Below are 21,539 nucleotides of genomic sequence, written 5' to 3'. Positions count from 1 at the left end.
GCAGTACACATCACACTGGGACAGTTTGGAGATAAAAGCGCGCCAGAGAAGGATACAGGATGACAAGCAAACACACTCACATAAAAAAAAGCAATCTACAAAACCATCTATTACCTAGTACCAAGAGCATTTTTTCAGTAGCTGTTTTTTTCTCAAGTCATAAATATTCACTGATGCCTTTCAGTGGTTTTCCATTTATGTTTTATTCCATTTAATATTTACTTTGCCATTGAAATTAAAATATTTTCATGCCATTTCCTTATTGTCTGATCATCAGTAGAAAAGATTCAGTGACAGTATAACCTGAACTCTGATATGTCACACTATTTGTGGTTAGGCTCATATTCCAATCATACAAACATATCATCCGACAGGTTGGTTGAGAGTATGGACACAGAATAATGTTACAGTAGCTTTTGCTTGCATTCATCTTAAAAATCCAAAATGCATTGATGCAGTATGGATGCATGTATCGACATAAACATATAGACTAACCCACTCCATTCATTTCCTAGAATTACACAGTGGCCTGGTGTGCTCCTTTTTGAGGGCTGAGGAGATGGGCAGCTCCTCCTGACTGACTAACCCAACTCCAAGGAGCTATTAAAGAGCCGCCTGGGCGTTCAGCCAGAGGGACCAGGACACTCAGGCTCCACAGAAACTCTTCAGTCTGCTTGACATACTGTGGAATAATATCATTCAACCTTGACATATCATATCAGGAGGATGAAGACTTAACAAACATGTTTTTGCTTGAAGGTTATGGTTCACATACTGGATGGAGTAAGAGAGGAACAGGGGATCATATGACACAATATACTCTGCATGGTCTTCCTTTTCCTCTCTTCATGTTTCTTTCTCAACATCTCACTCTGTTTTATGTTAACTGAAGCATTTTACTCTCTTTATTATAATGTATTTATAGCGCTTTATTGTATTACACTAGTGACACTGATGCCTTATTGACATTCCCACTTCAGTTTTGAACTGAAAAAGACGTTTTATCAGAGTATTTTGATTATTCTATTCACAGTGCTTTCGTCATTTGATATTTTTCCCTTGAAATTACACAATTATTTGGGACACCATCTATAAAAGCACATTTTAACCCATAGAGACCCAGTGGTACTTTTGTGGCAGTTCCCAAATTAATTTCTCTTTATATTTAACCTTTAACTGATTTATCACCATTTCTTGTAATATAATCCTCTTAAGTTTGAGTTTTTTCAGTGTAAATTATGTATTTTCCTATATTTAATTACAGATAATGTAGATGTTCATAAAAGCTCAGAGTAAATTCAAAGATTATTATATCAGGAAACAGAGACAACTGAAGAAACACTGACTTTTTCAACAAAATCTATCATTCACTGAACATAAACCCAGTGTGTCCATCCACTGTCATTGATCAAACGCCATTGATTTTACTGGTGAATCAATGTTGTAGAGGATGACAGTGTTTCCACAGTAACTATGGAGCCTCTGAACATCCAAATGGGTCATATCTGATGACCATGAAAAGATGACAAACTACATTTTACACCAATTATTTATATGTATTGATAGGATTAGTGGATCAACAGGTATTAAAGAGTTTTCACATCAGTAGTTGGTTTTGGTCACCAGTGCCTATTTGGGTCTTTATGGGTTAAAAACTTACAATGTATTGTGGTTTGACATAGAGCTGTGTTTCCCAAACTTAGGGTTAGGACCCAAAATGGTCATCAACTGGCAGACATAACTGTCTTGCAATATTATGATCAGATAATTAATTTTCTAATGAGTATGGGGTTCCTACAGGATTTTACAAATTAAATATTTTTTTAAGACTACTTAGAACATTATTTAATGCCGATTTCATGGCCATACTGGCAAAAAATTTGTCACTCCTAGAATTTAGGAAAATATATGTATTTACTCCGATCCCTTGATTCCCACTGTTGCAACTCATTTCAGAGGGTTTCAAAGTCAGCAATAATTGGTTCCTAATTTCAATATAAATTAGTGGAATGGAACGGGTGGAGTCAACTAACATTACTTTCTTTGCAGTTGGACATATTTAAACACAATACAGCCAACAAGTTTATGGCAACATAAGTGAAGACCTACCAAATCAAATTCAATATCTTTTAAAGACTTTTAAAGGCATTAAATGCAGATTTGTACATTCAAGACTTTTTAAGACCCCGCAGGAACCCTATAGTAAAACAGAAGGGGAATGTCCTTTGGAAAGGTTTATAAATGTTGACCTTATGACGATGTGGAAGAGAGGCCTCAGATAAATAATAATGTTCATGCAAAACAAGCAGATTAAATGATGCAACACAACAAAAAGTAGCAACAAAATGAAAATGACTTCATAGACAAAGAAAGCCAACGATGGCATCAGTAATATTTTCAGAGACAGCATTCTGACAGTGGAGGAGTCAATTCAAGCAGAAAAAGTTTGGGGAACTACTGGAATTAGAAATGCTATTTATTCCTCTTTGTAGCCAGTAATATTTACAGAGCACCCATGTCCAAAGTTAGTCAGCAACAGCATTTCAAATATATTAAAGTATTGTATTTAACTTCCTGAGACATCCCCTTTTAAGGCAGCACCTATAGGAGGTTCAGAAAAAGGTTGCTATTATCAGAACATATAATAAAGATTATGTAATACATTCAAAATAACTTCCATAATAGTTGTAGAAAAGATAAAGAAAGGTTGAAGAAATGAAAAAAAAATGTTTGTTACTGCAAATAAATCAGTTTCCTTGAAACGTGTTCCAAGTGTAAATATTTCATTTTCTATTGTCAAACAGTGCACCGTCTAAAGTGTTCATTGTTGATACTAAGGTACTTTGTAAATGTGTAGTTTATGAATATAGACTGAGGACAAGCCAGGTCAAACAAGGACAAAGTATTAATTTAACAGAACTGAACCAGAAGGGCAGCTTAAAGGTAACTAACAAAGTTTAGTCAAGTATTGGGCAGCAAAGGTTCTGCCAGAACCTATAAATATTTTCTACTGAACTCGGGGAGAGACGAAGAGAACAAAGTTCACAGACACCCTGAGACTTCATTAAATCCTTTTACAGCCCTGGACAGCAGATTCTTGCTTGGAAGTAAGATTTAAATTCTGAGAAGGTTGCACACTAGAGTCTACATTGGTCCTTGTTAGGATGGACATGAAGATACTGTGCTGTGTGGACATTAGCGCTGAAGGTTGTTGAAGTTGAACCGAACAAGACCTGAATTCAATGTGACGCTCAGACATTTTCAGACATGAGTGGCAGTATTGTATGTGAAGAGAATTAACTGCTTTGACTCATACCAGATGAATAAGCTTAAAATGTCCAATTAAAATTTCATATTAAAATGAAAAGTCTCTACAAGGAGAAGAGGGTGTGTGATTAAAAGATGTTGAGGAACTGAGTCGAGTACCAGTGCATCAAAATAAAAGTAGTACCTTATCTGAGCTGTGAAAAGAAATGATTTGACAGGTTCAACCCACCTCAGCATTAAATAAACATTTTGCTCCGTTTCTGATGAAGCACACTATGACATGAAAGCCTTTCAAGCAGGGAGTACTTTTCATAACTCAACTGGCCTCAGTCTTTTCTTGCTTGTCCTTATGATTACTTTTGATGAATCTGCCAGTCGCACAAATGCAAAAATCCTTTTTGTAGCCATGTACAATCTCATGTCCTCTTACATGTTGTACAGGGTTTATCTAACATGAATGCCTTTACTTCTCATACCACCTATTGTTTTTTCTTTCCTCCATCTACATGAGGAACTGCCAATAATCATCAAATATGCTTTTAAAATATCATGACTTGGATCTCCGCTGCGATCTTGTTAACATGAGTAAATTATTCAGCTATAATTAAATGATAAATGTTAGACAAGAACAGTTTCATCACTTTATTAATGAGTTTAATTATTTATACCAACAAACAAAAACTGTCTCTCTCCCTCCATCCCTCTCTTTTCATCATCTCCTTCATCCAACTATTCTGTTCCTGACAATAACATTTCACTCGCAGACAAAAGGTGATAAAAGAGCAGGGTCACAGCAAATTTAAAACAAAATATGACAAAGATAAAAAAAAAAACAAAAAAAAAACCAAACAAACATTAAAATAGCACATTTAGTCAGCTTTTCGTTTAGGAAAAGAATACAGATAATAACGTCTGCCAGCACGTGTACAAACACACATACATTCCCTGCAGCTGTGCTCAAGAAACTCACTAAGTATGGGTGAAGCATACACACTATTGAAGAGGTTACCCCCACTGCACTCATACCACAAACAGAACAAAAACAGTCAGACAAAGGAGATGTTACTCGTCAGTGGACAGAATCATTTTTCCCCGTCCTCCAGACACACACACACACACACACACACAAAAACATTCATAAACACACCCAGGCTGATCCGTGCTCCCTCCCACGTGACCCCAAAGATCCAGAGGCTTGTAACATTCCCTTCACATTGAAGTTAAATGGAAAACTGGAGTTCCACATAATGGCTAGTATGTGCATCTGCATACATACGAGACCGGTGACTGGAAACACACTCCAAACGCCTGGATCAGAGTACAGTATCTTGGATGTGAATCGTTTTGCATGTGACATGGATGGGATAATATTTGGAATTAAAAAAAAAAAAAAGAAAAAGAAACAAAGCCCTAATCCCTCACTTCTACCACCCAAGTGGAAAATAAAAGTTTCCCTGACCCCACCCATGCCCCCCTCAAGAAACATGATACAATAAATAAAACAGTCATGACAACATTTATGGGGGAAACGGGGAAGTCATGAAGAGAGAAATGGAGGGAGAGAGAATAAAAATGAAACATTTTGTTCTGTTTTTCCCTCCTGAACCAGGGACTGAAATGAAATCGTATTTACAGACTGCGACTGAGGATAAACAGTCCCGCCGCTGCTGCGCCGGTCTACTAGAGAAAAAAAAAATTACAAGAACAACAATATAATAACAATAATAACAAAAATAACAAAATAAAATAAAAGGTACTTGATATTTACAGTTTAGCAGTGGAAAAAAAAGAGGAGAAGAGGGAAGCAGAAGGCAGAAAGGAATGGAAGGGGATGCTCCAAAAGCTGTCAGGGTTTCAGGGATTTGAGCATAATTTCTGGTCAGATTATTACTTATATTAGTGGAAGTAATACAGTGTGGACAACTTGGGCTGAACATGCATGTATGCTCAATGGAAAAAACAAAATGAGTCCATGCAGACGGTGGACTGTTGGCTGCGTAATCATTCAAGACCAGTTCCTAGCACTGTTACAGAACAAGAACGTGTATGATATGAACGCCACAGGCAGGCTGTTTGGGAACGGGGGGAGAGGGCGTTGACAAATCTACAATCGCAAAAACAGAACTCATTCAGTCAACATGCACATGTATGTTTTCCAACATGTGTCCGTTAGCTTCAATGACTGTGGAGACACAGGGGAGCAGTGAAAGCAGCCAGCGGTCTCTGCACTTCGAGACCATCTCAGTCCCTGCACCCGATGTCGCTCAAACATTATCAAGTTGATATGAAACTATCATGGCATAATTAATGACAAGTCCATTTACTGTGCAGCATAAGGGAACTGTATAGACAAACAATTTTCAGCTCCACACCAATAGTTACTCTGTGTAAAGTTGTGTTGATGGCTGAACAGTACACATAACTTGTCCTTTTGCTTCCTCTTAAGATGTGCAATAACCACTTTAGAATTAACATGTGAAACGCTTGGTTTACAGCTTCACCAAAGAAAACATAAGCTTATACTAAAGAAACTGAAGGATGTACACTCTGTTCATATAAGGCTCCCTCTCAGTTACATAAAAAGGTAGTGAAGGAGCTAATGTTCAAAAAGAAACAGTAAAGACAGGCTGCAATGCCCTCACTTGTAATAAAATTTAAAATCACTTTGCATCTAAAATGACATGGACAAAACCAGCCTTATTTTCTGTCTGGTATCAAACGGGGGCATTTTTAAAAGCTCCTTAGTGTTTGTTCATCACTAGACTGAGCCAACTGACAATACTTAACATTTAAGGTAGGACAGCGACACAAAAGCCACTGATCTAAACGGAGGGCTGTAGGATCAAACATTTTTGATTCTACTAAAGATGATTGTCAATAAAAGTCAGGGCCTGCATTTTCACTCCAAACTGGACCCCATTCAGTGGCACCACAGCCACATATAAAATTAGCTATTGCAAATAAAATGAACATAAAATGTGATAAAAGTCAAAAGTCTGATTATAATTCAGAAAATACACATAACATGGACAACCCCCTTCCTCATCTCCCAAACATCCTACCAAGGAAATGGAGAGGCTCTTTAATCTAACAGACTAAACAAGAGCCAGCCTGGACGTACAACTGCAGCTTATATTAAGTCCAAACATGGCTACTTGAGTGTCCTTAAAAAACAACCCACACTTTCCTGAAACTAGCAGCCACAAAAAAAATTGCTTTCTATTGGAAATGGTTAACATTCAGGGAACATAGCGAGTGTTCGTGTGGGTGTGTATAGTTTTTCTTTCTCAAGTTTGGAGCCGGAGGGGGAGGAGGTTAAAAGGGGAGGGGAGCAGAGGAGAGAAAAGGAAAAACAGGGGAGAAACAAAAAGAAGGGATGACAAAAGGATGGATGCTCAGGTGCTGTTGCTGATGGATCCAGGTGCTGAGCTGGGCTGGGCGGTACTGTCTGACACACTGCCCTCTGCAGGAAAAAAGAGGGATTACATGCATTACTGACAGTCTTTGGTCATGTTTTTACAAATAAGATAAGAGTTTTTATTCAATGACTATAATGTATCCTTAAAAATGGGACAAAAAAAATCCATGTGTGTATGGGTTAAGATTATTCCCAGGGGAGATAACCAGAAATGCACCGTGCAGGCAAAAGTACTTAGTGTTGTCTGATTGTTAAGCGTCAGTTATGAAAAGTGTAGTGATACACAGCCCAGTAAAAATGTCAGAATGAGTAAGCAAGCTACATTCAATAATTGTCCTTAAGATACTACAATAAAAACGACATACCATGTGAGGCAGGTGATGTCTGTGCACGAGCGTGAGGAGGAATGAGTGTGGTGTTCAACTGGGGCTGAATAGACAGCTCTGAGGGAGCAGGAAATAATCAAAGCTTTAACCACACATTAAATAATACGGACTTGTTATCATTTGAGGTCAAGCTACAGCAAGCATTTAAATGGCAGTAATGAGAGGTAAATAAGCAAAGAATACAGAGGTGAGATAAAAGGACAGAGGTGAACTTACCGACGGGACTGAAGTTGAAGAGGAGCGGCAGTTCTCGTCCACTGGGCAGGCGGGTGTTGGGCTGGCGGAGCTCATCAAAGAAGGCGTGTGCACATGCCTCCAGGGGAGAGAGCCTGGTCACCGGTGTGTATTCCAACAGTCGAGAGCAGAGAGCAATCGCCTCTGGTGGGGTACGAGGCTTAAACACCTTATGAGAACAAAAGCCAGGACCCGACATTTAAAGTTCTGTATTAGTCAATCCTTGATGGTTCTTTTAATCTGGGTCCATGCGGTGACATTTGTACTATCCACTTTATTCCTTTTTACTTTCAGACAGGTACTGAAATCTCAAACTGACGTGTGAATTGCCATAGAGGCTAACTAATAGTGACTAATACCCCTATATTTTGGAGCACAAAAATACGACAAGTAGTCACTCAAATTAATCACTCTCAAGATTTTCTCTCACTTTATAAGAAGCATGATAACTGTTGAACTGAAGATTGAAGTAATAAATACAGATATATATCTTAAGAATTGAACATTAGAACTAACCGTAAAAGAAACAGTAACGGGCTTTGTATATTAGTATTTACACAGTTCACTGAAAAATACCTATTATATTTTCCAAAGTTCCAGATCAATCATGTTTTTCCTTCATAAAATGTTATTTCTAAGCAGAATTAAATCATTACACTTATTCTATTGTCACCAGAACAGACTATAACACTGTTAATTACCATCAATTATATGAGATTTAATTGAGTGACAGCTCTAGCATCATGTTCAACCCTACTGATTGTATATTTGTGTATAGAGACTGTATTTATAGTTGAGAACCTAATTATTAGTCATCAGCAACTATTGGCAAACCTCAGCCTTTACTTATTTATTGGCATCTCTATTATCCAGGATTGATATTCTAGATATTCTAGTTGGAACATACCTTTGTCCAAGGGTGTGCTTTGATCTGTGGGAATTTGAACTCTGTGTAGTTAGGGTTCATCTCTCGGATCTGCTCCCTCGTTGGTGTACCCAGAACCTGACAATTAGTACAATAATAGTAGTTTTTACCAATGTATCAAGTATGAGAAGTCTGTACAAAAAGAGCTGGTGGATTGTCCACATAAATCACTGCACCATTATCCTTATAAGTTTATTATGTACTATATTTCCTATGTTAGAACCACTGTTTATAGCCTCTTGGACTAATTTATCTCTGTATATTAACTCCAACATTTATAGCTGAATATAAGTGTTAACTGCCAATGAAATATAAACCAATGCATAGCAACAACAGTTTTCAATTTCCCTCCTTCATACCAATAGTTTACATCTTAATTCTCGGACTTGCAAGGCTCACTTGCACAAAATATTGTAGTTTTTACCCTCATTCAAAAAAAAACAACCAAAAAACATAATATTCTACCTAAACTGTTGCCACACAGACGATAATTAAAAATAGGAAGTGTTCAACTTGTATCTGACCATGCAAACACAGCCTCCTCCTTTCATTCCTTCAAATACCGTCTTATAAGGTCAGCGCTGCAATATCTGCACAAATCCAAAAACCTTTTGATATCCAAGTCTTTCATAATGTTTCAAAGTACAGGGGTTGGACAAAATAATAGAAACACCTTCACCTCAAGATGATAATGCCCCAATCCATACAGCTAGAATTGTTAATGAATGGCATGAGGAACATTCTAATGAAGTTGAGCATCTCGTATGGCCGGCACAGTCCCCAGACCTCAACATTATTGAGCATTTATGGTCAGTTTTAGAGATTCAAGTAAGATGTCGATTTCCACTGCCATCGTCTCTAAAAGAGTTGGAGGGTATTCTAACTGAAGAATGGCTTAAAATTCCTTTGGAAACAATTCACAAGTTGTATGAATCAATACCTCGGAGAATTGAGGCTGTAACTGCCGCAAAAGGCGGACCTACACCATATTAAATTATATTTTGTTGATTTTTTAAGGTGTTTCCATTATTTTGTCCAACCCCTGTATGTGTATTTCTCAGTCCAGAAATGTGGGCTTTTCCTTTTGGTATTCAACACCGCCACAGCCTTGCAAACTGTCAGCTGGTTGGTTTGTGGACAATATATAGAGATGACTGTAAGAAGGCAAGAGGCTGTATGACTGGGGTAAAGACCGGTATAGAGACACACACTACAATGAGCTATTTGTTCAAGATTGGTCATAAAACAAGATTATTATTACCATTACCCACATTTTAACTGGAAATGGTTCACAATGAAGCCTAATTCAAAATATGTTTACCTGAATCATATTAAAATAAGAAAGTTGAAATAACAGTGGAATTTTAAAATGCATATATACAAAGTTGCAGAGTTTCTCAACTTTACACCATGACTGAGTTGATGAAAATGTCAGACTTAAACCATCTGTTGGCTTTCCCCCCACTGTTTGCAGCTCCTCTCCAGTACCTTGATGATTTCTACTAGCTGGTCCACACCGCTGTCCCCAGGGAAGATGGGCTGGCCCAGCAGCAGCTCAGCCAGCACACAGCCGGCAGACCAGATGTCAATGTTGGATGTGTAGTCAGTGGCACCAAAGATGAGCTCCGGGGCACGATAGTACCGTGAGCAGATATAGGACACATTTGGCTCCCCCCGAACGAGCTGCTTTGCACTAGAAGATGGAAGAAAAAGGAGATGGGGCAGAAAAACAGACAGTTCAAGCAGAGAGTGGCGTTCAGTGTGAACCTCTCATTTCTCTGGGTATTTGTTTTCCCAAAACAGGGACATAAGAAGACATATGACAGATGGGCACAGGGAAAAGAGAGATGGAGAAAAAGATGGCAAAACAGACAGCCAACTACACAAGCACTCTGAAAAACAGTCACAAAGGAAAGAACGATTTGAGACAAACATGTCCACAGGCGATGTCTGGTACTGACCTGCCAAAGTCACAGAGTTTGAGAATGGCGGTCTCTGGGTCCACCAGGAGGTTCTGAGGCTTGATGTCTCTGTGACACACGCCCTGGGAATGGATATAAGCCAGACTGCGGAACAGCTGGTACATGTACACCTAAGGGGGGGTAGAGAGAGGCATAGTGCACGAGAGCATTTAATAACTTCATATCATCACACTGATATAGGAAATTGCAAGGACACCTGATTCCCTATCATAATATCTAATACACCTTTTCACTGCTTTCAGGCAGGTGACTGAGATGTCCTCCAGCAAATTCAAAGATTAAATACAGTGGCTGTATAACCTATATGCACAGCGAGAAATGTCTTTCTCTGGGGTCTGTTACTCAAAAGCAACAATAAAAGATGTAATAGTAGATAAGCTGGATAATAGATGTTGTTGTTATCAACACCGCTGCTGAAACTGACAGATGTACTAAAGGTAATGTATCAAATGACGATGTAACATTTCAATGTTTTAAGAACATTATGCCATTTTGTTCTAAAGAAATGGCTGCAAGTAATGTTTGTCAGAGGGATATGACGCTTTTAACAGCTGACCAACTGAAACTGACAGTTACACCAAATACAGTGATTGCTTTTCACTTTCTGGATTTGAAAATCATTGGAAACATTTGACATGCGCATGTTCACAAGCCAACAAAATACCAAATAACATTTGGTAAATGAAATATTTCATATTATAGCTTTAAAATGTCAAGGTTTGACTGCTATTCATGTGTACTTTGCTAAACCTACTTTGTGGCTACTGTACTACCCACATAAAAACTAAAAAGACCTCAAGGTCTTTGACTTATTTCTTTTGTAGAGAACGCACAACCAGTGTGCATTTCCTCTGGCGAAGTTACTTCTACACATGCCCTTCACTGTATTTTTGGCACAGTGTGTAGGTGCATGTAGAAGGAAGCAGCTGGGTAGTGTCTGATGCAGCCTAGAGTGGCATGTTTCTAAACAAAAATAAATAAATAACAGATGTGGAATATCGTCCCTAAAGATGTGAATCCATCCTCAGCTCACATTTTATTTGACTGCCCGTCCTCATTCAATGACGACATCCTGGAATAAAAGAATAATAAATCTGCAACCGTTTAAAGTGTCTGTGGAATGCAGACAGTAAGCATCTTAATGTGACAAATCACAGTCATCATCACAGTTATCATCATTACCCACATGATGCAGTGACAGCAGGCTGGCCACAGATTACAGAATGATTACAGACAAGATGACTGAGGGAAGAGAGATGATGGTTAAAAAAGGGGAACAGAGAGATAGAAGAGGAGGAAGAGGTGAACAAGGGGTATAGAGGGACAATGAAGAACATGAAGAAACCGAGAACCTAAGGGACAGGGAGGGGGGAGAAAGACCCAGACATGCTGAGATGGAACTGTGTCATGCAGAGAGAGGGATCTGTATGCATGCCACAGGGGAGCAGCAGGCTGAGGTGGGGAAATGGGCCATGAGACAGCTATAATGTCCTCTCTGCTGCAACAGACACAGTAAATACACAAACACTGTCTCTAAAATAAGCACCCTTTTAGACAGGGAACCAAGTGTATTGCAAACAGATTAATTCCCATGAGACCATCTCTTCCATTCTGCTTTCATAATCCTTAAACAGTGAGCCGTCTGTGAAAAACACACAGCAACAGTACGTGGCTGTTTATTATATCCACAGGCAATTACTGAACAAAGTTCTCAGCCTTTTCATTGATTTGCTTTAATAATGTAAGAGTAAAATGAAAGTCAAAGATTTGATCTATTCTATTATTTTATTGTTTGACACACAGATGGAAATAATGAGCCAATATGGAAATTAGTGCCCTATTGTCAACACAAACAGTTCTACCTCAAAGCCAAGCTATGAATCTAAGTACAAATATGACTAAAGCTTAAATCTCATCTTAAATGAAACATTCTCAGTTGCATAAATGAGTCCTGAAAAGCAAAAAACTGCAAACTTCTCTGCCAAAAATCTCACACTTGTCAAGTAGCAGCGTTTCCAACAGATTTTAAGTGTTTATATGTTTCTGAATGAAACACTTCTCTGCTGTGGTTTCTTGCACTATGTACATACAAGAGTTTGATGGTTACTGCAATATGGTACTTTTGTACGACTTTAATGTTTATACTATATCTATACTTATATGACTTCACTCCTTTAGAACTCCTTAAGTTTTTTGTATATTTGACTGACTTCATGCAGGCCTGGTGCACAGTTTTTGCATTTCACTGTTTATACCATCGGCATGTAACATATATAAATCTTGAATATAAATATCTTAATATCTATGAATACGAATATCTTAAAATGACAGATAATGCTGTTTGGCAGTTTGAACATCAGAATCATGAAAAGAATGCAGCATAATCCTTTATAGATAAGATATATTAGAACAGCACTGACCCCAGATCAATGTCAGTCTTCTGCTTGTTAGGACTGCACTCTAAATTCCTGTTGTCAGCTTTTCAAACTACAAATACGATAATGAAAATGTGACTTCTATGACCTTTACTGACTTGAATATTTCTACAATAACAAAGGTTTTCAATGAGCGACTGGAATTAACCTTTCCATGTCTATACATATGTTGTGAATGCTTGAACAAACACAGGTAATCACAGTGCAGTGTGTGCAGCACATGTATATACCCACCTTAACATAGATGATGGGGATGGTGGTCTTGGCCTTGTTGAAGTGCCGAGCTACCCTGTACACTGTCTCGGGGACATAGTCCAGCACCAGATTCAAATACACCTCATCTTTCTGGAAATGAGGAAACAAAAAGAAAAGGAAAATACTGTCAGACGGGGAAGGTAAACAGTGTATTGGTGTAAATCTAAGCTGTCACAGCAAGAGGAATTTGCAAAAGTCAGAATCTTAGGTTTGTAGGCATAACCAACAAATAAATCAAATGAAGTGTAATAATGGGACTTGGTGAAAAAAAAAAAAATAGAACTTTCTGTAGTGCTATACAAAGCTTAGTTAGACATGGGTCATGAATTTCAGGATAAACTTTAATGCATTAGCGGAAGAACATAATGGATGCAGTCGTTTCTACATTCACATATCAGACTTGTTCACCAATGTCAGTAAATATGGTGTCATCATTTCATTATTGACAGTGGTTAATGTTTATCTGTGTTCAATTACAGTTTGCTTTGTAAATTTAAGCTCATTGAAAAATAGTGTAATAAGAAGCTGAAACAATTGAAAACACTACCAGGGTTCCTACAGGTTTCTACAAATTAAATTAAAGACTTTTTAAGACCTTCTTAAGACTATTTAGAACAGAGTTTAATGCCCATTTTATGGCCAAACTGGCAGAAATTCATGACTCCTAGAATTTAGGAAAATGTATTTATTTACTCCAATGCCTTGATTCCCACCATTCTCAGTCATTTCTCACCGGGTGCAAAGTTATCGATAATTGGTTCCTAATTTCAATATAAATTGTCAGGTTGGAACAGGTGTAACTGAATAGACTAGCGTTAGTTTCTTTGCAGCATGGACATTTAAACACAAAACAACAAACAACTTTATGGCAACATAACTTAAGAACGACCATATCAAATTTAATACCTTTTACAGAATTTTTTAAGGTATTAAATGCTGATTTGTAAATTCAAGACTTTTAAGACTTTTTAAGGCCCTGTGGGAACCCAGACTACAATTGTTCTTCTATAATGATGATGATTTCTATGCGTTCCCCTGGCCTAAAAAGAAGTATAAAATTAAATATCCACAAACAATTTACCAGCACTGAGTTTCAGCCAAATCGTAATTTTATATTATCTGTAAATTTTACAAATGACTGCCCCTAGTAATTACTATCCCATCATGCTTTGTGATATGTAATAATACTGATTTTGAATCAAGATGACAAGAGAAAAAGCTCCAAGCAACTTAGAAAGAAGGTTCACTGTCAGGGCATGGATGGCAGGACCTGAAGGCAAACTCTGGACATGATCAGACTGTCAACAAAAACAAACTGTCCACAACTACATACAGAGAGATATTATAGTGGATCTGTAGTGCATAAACCCCTTATTACAAAGATGAATGCACATCTGAGACTTCAGTGGTGCAAAAATCACACAGGTCTACAGAGAATGTGGAAAAAAAAAATTATTAGATGCATCATCCCTCATCACACAATATAGCTTTCTCTACAGAGTTTTTTTTTTTTTAAATAATATGACTACATTAGTACAATCCTGCAAGTGTGCTGAACAGCCCTCTGTGATTTATTCGTCAGAAAATGTACCCACATGTGGTGCCTCACAGATGTTTTGATTACTGCTTTGGCGTGGCAGGTCGATAGATCAATCCATACAGAGTCAACATGTCAAAAGCTTACCATCGTTATTGACCTTAGTTTTATCGCAATCCCTTTGTGAGATTATCACCCAGCCAAACACCTCAGCAAGACAATGCACATTGTTTTCTCCTTCAATTAATCATTCATTGTGCAGGACTGAGGATGTCTTTCAGGATGACACTGAAGGGGAAATGAATTACCTTAAATACTTGCTGTAAACAATGTAAATAGATTAGAAGTTGATTAAGCTCATTGACAAAGGATTTATTCTTTACTCTGCAGTAAATCACAGCAGTCATTGGAGTGTCAGCAGAACTAACTGCAGTAAGTATGGCTACATGACAATGGATGGTTGACAATGTTTAACTTACACACAGAAAGGCAATTAAAATATACAAGAGCTATTTAGCATTTTTCTGTCTATAGGAATGTTTTGTTATGTAACAAATGAGATAATTAAGTAAACAAAATGTATACATGGTAAACTTCTACCATTGTCAATAAAATATTTAACTGACTTTTGAGTAAGAGCTTCAAAGTAGAGCCCAACTGATATGGGATTTTTGGGGCCAGTGCCGATACCGATATTAGGGACTTAAAAAAAAAGCTGATATCCGATATATCAGCCAATATAAGAAATAAGAACACTGATATACACAGGATATAATGGTCTTATATTAGATAATGGTGGACATGTGAATTAACAGTTGCATCTTTGTTTATCTCACAAAGATAATTTACACAACTTTAAAACACTGTATAATTGAACACTGTATAATTGTCTTATATTAGACTAGTATGTAACCCGTGGGGAACCATGGGTTGTACATGTGGTAGTTTTTATACTGGGGAGAGCAGACTTTTGGGAAAAGATGCCAGTCTATATTTTATAAGTAGTGACATAAAAACTGTTTGGTAAATCATTCTCTAAAATGTAAGCAACAATTAATATATAGTATTAATACCCAAGCATACCCAGAATGAAACTGTGAGGTAGACAGGAAGTGCACAGACAGGGGTGGGGGGTGAATAATTCACAAGACAGGGGGAGAGGGCAGCGGCAGTGATCCGTGATTGTTGGAGCAGGGGGGATACCGGTCCGTGATTGAAATCAAAACTAAACATGCTTTACTATTCCTCTAACTCTCCGGGCAGCACAAACAAACCGGAGTAGAGCAAAGCACAGCAAAAAAGTTAATACATTGGTTACATATTGACTGATGTTGATTAATTGGTGATGCGGGACTTCAAAGAATATTCAGATGCACTTCCAGGCATAAATATTAGTACAAAAAAAAAACTAAGCAATTCAACAGATGTCCATGTACATCTAATACTGTAAGAGAGTGTGAATTGAACCTCAAAGAAAGGCCAAATGTTGTTTGAGTAAAGTGCATGAATCATCCTCGATGCATGTACTATTAAATAGCTGGGTGTGGAGGCAGACTGCTCTGTGCTGTAACTTAACAAGTCATGTCAGTGCATACCCACCTTCTCTCCACTCGAGTAGAAGAAGTAACGTAGCCTGACAATGTTGCAGTGGTCCAATTTCCGCATTATTTGCAGCTCTCTATTCTACAATAAGGAAAGCACGAGAAAAGAAAGGCACAGGGAGAACAATTGAAAATTGATATAAGTCTTTAACTCAAGTAACATATTAACCTTTAACAGACAAAAATTAACACAGAAGTTATTTGAGCGGCTTTAACTTCATGGACATGCACAATGGAACACTATATATCTATCAAAGCCAGTCTGCATTTGCGTACCTTAAACCTTTTGTCTTGGAGAACTTTCTTTATTGCCACCATCTCCTGGCTGTCGATGAGACGGGCCTGGTAGACCACCCCAAAGGAGCCATTTCCTATAACCTTTATGTCTGTGTAAGACACCTCCTGTGGGCGGTCTGGGCCCTGGCCAGGTGTGGCTACCACTGTCGTCACTTTGCCACTGTCTCCTGTGGAGAAAAGAATAACGTGGGATATCAAAAATCATGCACAGGTAGCAGCTTCATCGAAATGCCTTACAAATATAATCAGAAATGGCACAGAAATAATGTCCAACATTGTGAAACAAAGTGACATAACCTCTCTAGTTCAGCCTTTCCATAAATTTCCCTGAGGAGAAAGAAGCTGAACATCAACAAGCACTGCCTGCTTCTTTAAATGGTCATAACCTATGTGGTGGTTCCCCAGACACACTCCACTGGCTGGTAATGAGCTCCTGATACTTCCCACAACACTTTGCCGAATCCCCTTGAGGAAAACTAGCTTAAACTCCTTTAATTCAGGAGACTTGAATCTGATGATGTTGGTCTAGTGAAGCCTCATTTGGCTCAAGTTTGACCCAATCATATGACACTCCTGTCTGAGGATTTCTTGTCACTATCACAACTCAAAAATCATGCAACAGTTCTGTATACACGTCACTGTTAAAATACAGAACCCCATTTGCATGTAGTTGACAAATAAAATGTACTTTCCCCATAGTGCTTTATAGGCTTTGCTCACAGCTTGTTTTTAGAGATGTTGGTTAAATTTAACAAATGTGACAACAAATCCATATCTACATGGAAATGCCTGGAACTGGGTCCTGAGAATGCCTCAGATAAGCTAAGCTGGGTGACCTGCATTGACCTGTTCACATTGATCCCCCTTGCAGCTGTAACCCATGTCTCTGTTAAAGTCTCAATAGGGTGTTATAGGCTCCATCACATTTCCAGCATAGCACCTCTGTAATCCCAATCCCCTCAGTGTCCCCATTTCAATAATAGATCAAGAATTCAAGCCTTCTATCAAAGAGGATTGTGTAGGAGGAAAGGAAATCAAGGTGCACGACCTTGAAGATATCGAGGAAAGTGGTATGCTTAAGATCTGACAGTAGCTGACAGTTTTAGTTAGGGTCAAGTAGCGGATCAGTGTTTTACGCCTGTGCACGTGTTGGGTCAAGAATGATTTGACAAATCAGCACCAGAAGCAATGACACTTGGAGGGGAGAAAGAGCGGCGAAGAGGCCCATTGCCAAAAGGCTTGTCAGAGCCTGTGATAAAATTGGGTGGACAGTAGCACACCCAGAAGAGCTACCATTTCCTGGGCTTGTTCCCTTCACTTGTCTCAACAGGACCCCTCTTGATCTCTGGCAGGTCGCACAAAATGGAGCCAGCTAATAAGGGATTTCGGTTCTCTAATAAATCCTCTCATATGGCTTTATCATCCACTATTGCTATCTGTGTCTTTTTAGTTCCTATGACACTTCTTTAAATTATCATCTCCAACAATTGGATTATTTTTCACTTTTGTTTTACAACACATTTTGAGCGTCATCTGGAAAACACAGTTGATACCCACATGACTAGCATTAATGTATACCCCCAGGTCTGCAGAAAATACTCAGCACTGTGATTTCTGCACATTCTTGTATTTTACTTTCACAATACACCATTCCACTGTATTGCCTTTTAGCATCACTTTCACGGTCTTTTTAAACAAGTTAAGTCAAGGGGCATTAAATATGAAGCAGCTGTGGCATGATAGTCCTTTGAATAATGAATGCAAAAATGAGCACTCTACCCAGCTGTCAGTGAATAGCTTTGGTTTCTGATACGTCAATGCAAGCCTGATGAGTAGGAGAAAAAAGATGAACAGAGTGACTTTCAGCACACCCGCACTTAAAAGCAAATGGCAAAGTTTAAGTGTGAGAACAAAATCAAGTTGTGTAAAATCAAACACTGAGTTTTACTTTAAAGTTTGATGACAAATCCCTGAAAGTTTTGTCCTTTTCAAATTTACACACTACTCATTCCTCCTCCTGCACAACAGAGGTGGTTTTCATTGACAAGATGCTGAGTGAGGCTTGTGATAAATCTGACATCTCTATTTAGAACTTAACTCACATTTATAAAAGGTACTCAGTACAGGTTATATACCTACCAATTTAATATGGTTGTAACGGTATTGCTGACTATTAAGGGGGGCATTAATTTCTTTCCTGTTTTTCCAGTTTATCTCACTCTTACCATCAAAATATACTAAAAATGCATGTCTGCCAGGGTTGTAACAGGTGACAGGTTGTAGAGAAGGATGTTAATATTCTGAAATTATACCAACTTTGAATATAGATGGAGCAAAATTAAGAAAACAAAGCCTAGCTTGTCACCTAAAACAATTTTAAGTGCACTCTTATTGTCATGTATTTATACAATTAGTTGAGACAAAGAACAAATACACATCCCTCAAGTATCATTAGAATACTGCTACGCAAATTACAGTATCATATCAACAGAGATATTTAAAAAAAACAAAACAAAAAAACCTGATCAATATTCACATCTAACTTAATCGGCCCCAAGACAAATTCACACTGACTTTTGTTTTTTGTCGTTTTAATTACATTAAATCTGATGGTGTCATTTCTAAAAGCTTAAAACAAATACGATGGCTAAACCTCTTCCTTTTCTTTCATCAGCAAAACACCAAATTAGACATCACAACCCACACCCAGTGAGAAGTGGACTCATAAACTAGTCTGAGTATTAGTTAGTTAATGTCAAATCCTTTCCTTTTCTACACATGACATAAATTGTGTCTCAATTCTCCTGAACAGTGAATTTTAGTTGTTCCTATTTCATCATAATACAAAGTGGTAGCTTTTAATTTTGTAACTTACAGCAGTTTTACATCCACTGCATGAAACAACTGACAAGTGTTTTGATAAGATTAAATATACTTTACCAACTACACCTGTATCTGCAGTACCCCTATCAAAAGTTTTAGTAACACTAGTAAAAGTGAAGGAAACAGAAAGATGCCTATTTAAGACTATGGTTACACAGTACCTAACCTTATCTGAGCAGGCAAACAAAATGTGTGTTTTGCCAGTGCATGTAGAAAATGAGTCTGGGGTTTTCAATTTTTCCACAATTGGAGTCTATTTTAAGCTGTGTAATTTCGACAAACTACTGTGTGCTAGGGTGAGGAAATGTTTTTAAATCTAACCAACGTAAGTGTTGGTACAATATTTTGAAATACAACTTTTATTTTGTATCTGCTGCGTCCAACAGGACAGGCATTTCCAAGGCATTCTACAGATAGAACAAGGCAGAAGTAATCTTGCAGTCAAAAGCAACAAATATTAATGAGACAGATGAGTTAATAAAGAATTACTGGCTGGCTGCATGTACTAACTTTACAAAGACTGACTACCAACAGTTTAAGTAAACTTTGATGGTTGACTTCCATCCATGGTGTTCATTAGCCATTTCACACCATAATCCTCAGTATTAATTTCTGTAACCTCAACAGCTACATGCGTAACCTCTGGACATTCTGCAAGTTCTCGTCATCACAAAAACAAAGCCAACAGAAGGGTCTGTTAGCTAAAGAGGGATTCCAATCCTGGCCTCAAATGGCAAGGGTTATGGGCATGGTCAACTATTGACATAAAACTAACAAATGGCTTCCTTTAAGACGGACCTACCGCTCCTTTCCACCAAAGTTGACAATTACAAGCTCATTGTGCCACGGTGTTTTTTATGTGCCTGCATACTTGATCAAATGCCTGAATGTATACATAGATGTACACATGTATGCATCAGTGCAGACATACTGAAGTTCAGGTGGATCTGGTTAAGGTACCGTCAACATTCGCTGGTAAATGAGTAAACATGAAACCTACTTTAGTCATTTTCTCTAAAAATAACTTGCAGGTTTTTCGGGGACGGCGCATCATGTACCACCTTTTACAAATAGTGCAAAAAAAATTCGGCTCAGGCCAATGCCTCAAAACTTGCACCAAATATTTTACAACTCACTGTTTTCCAGCGTTAGCAAGCTAGCTAAGAAGCCTCCACATCTGGCACTAATGACGAATATATGAAGTGTCGGCTAACATAAGCCCTGTGCCAGAGTTACAAAGCTATAATTGTGACCTAGCATCGTTTCCGAATAAATAACTTAATGTTATTAATAGTCAAAAGATAATCGATTTAGATTAGGTCCAAGCCTAACAGAGCAGCTAACGATGAAAGCCCTTGGTGGCCGCGGTTCTCTAATGAAAAACACAGCTAACTTAAGTAAGCTAACCAGCTAGTAGCTAATAGCTCGCTGGCTAAGGTTAGCAGCAAACAATAATCGAGATTAAATAAACGTTAACACTTTGTTTGAAAAATAGTCAGACATTAAATCATGTGTAATGCACTGTAACTTTGACTTGTAATGGAAATATAGTATAATACTTACGAGGCAGTTTCAAATTCCCAAAGCTCGTCGTGCTGCTTCCACTGGCTTGTGAAGCCCCAGTTTTTCCTGTCGAGCTTCCGCCGGCTACAGATGATCCGGCACCGGCTGCAGCGGACCCGGGAGCTCCGGGAGGCTCAGCGAATGAGCTGGTCCTGGCCCGCCCGCTGCCGCTCATATTTGTGTGAACTATAGCCGGGGCAAAGGTTAACGTTATTAGCAGCCAGACAGGTACATAATTAAGCTTTACGTTTGTATTTTCATATCTGATAAAAAATAAAAATACACTTACAGCGTTCTGTATAGGTTGCTCGTCTCCCCCTTTCTTCCTCTGTAGAACGGTGATGGTGGGGGGACTGGGGAGTTGACGCACAACGACGAAAGGCTCGCGTGTGTTCATGGGAAACGTAGTTTTCCTGTTGGCATAAAATCCACCCATGGATGAATCCGCCATACAAAACTCAAGAAAATGACAGTAAATTAATGACCAAACAGCACGGTTTGTTTATTAAATAATTCGATGTTGTTTAAAACTGGTTATGGGCATATACTACATTTTACTGTAACGAAGTTAGTATAACTTCAAACTAATATCTGTGTATGTGAAATAACTAAAATAAAAGTGACATACGTTCCCGAAAGTGCAAATGTATGCACATTTACAAAAAATACAAAAATATAAAACCACAGGTGCTGTGATTACCTTGAAAACGTATATTTTAACTGCGTCTTCAAAATAGAATTATTATCGCCAGAAAA

The 21,539-nt window shown here is 38.1% G+C and overlaps 1 protein-coding gene across 2 annotated transcripts; it reads right to left on the bottom strand.

Moving 5' to 3' along the window:
• Positions 1 to 3,894: 3,894 nt before the first annotated feature.
• gsk3ab (glycogen synthase kinase 3 alpha b) lies at positions 3,895 to 21,196 on the bottom strand. 2 transcript variants are annotated; one of them, XM_030158765.1, is made up of 11 exons: positions 21,073 to 21,196; positions 20,784 to 20,969; positions 16,317 to 16,504; positions 16,039 to 16,122; positions 12,882 to 12,992; positions 10,192 to 10,322; positions 9,719 to 9,923; positions 8,213 to 8,308; positions 7,288 to 7,474; positions 7,051 to 7,128; positions 3,895 to 6,730 (listed from the first exon to the last, which is right to left on the bottom strand). In XM_030158765.1, the coding sequence occupies exons 2-11, from the start codon at positions 20,956 to 20,958 to the stop codon at positions 6,663 to 6,665; spliced, it is 1,323 nt and encodes a 440-aa protein (XP_030014625.1). In that variant the 5' UTR covers positions 20,959 to 20,969; positions 21,073 to 21,196; the 3' UTR covers positions 3,895 to 6,662. The 2 variants fall into 2 exon arrangements, with proteins under 2 accessions (XP_030014625.1, XP_030014626.1); XM_030158766.1 differs by lacking the exon at positions 7,051 to 7,128.
• Between the last annotated feature and the right edge of the window lie 343 nt (positions 21,197 to 21,539).

Source organism: Sphaeramia orbicularis, chromosome 16 (genome assembly GCF_902148855.1).
Source record: "Sphaeramia orbicularis chromosome 16, fSphaOr1.1, whole genome shotgun sequence".
In the NCBI taxonomy this organism is placed as follows: Eukaryota; Metazoa; Chordata; class Actinopteri; order Kurtiformes; family Apogonidae; genus Sphaeramia; species Sphaeramia orbicularis.
Note: the sequence above shows the minus strand (reverse complement) of the source record. Positions and strands in the feature narration are given on the sequence as shown.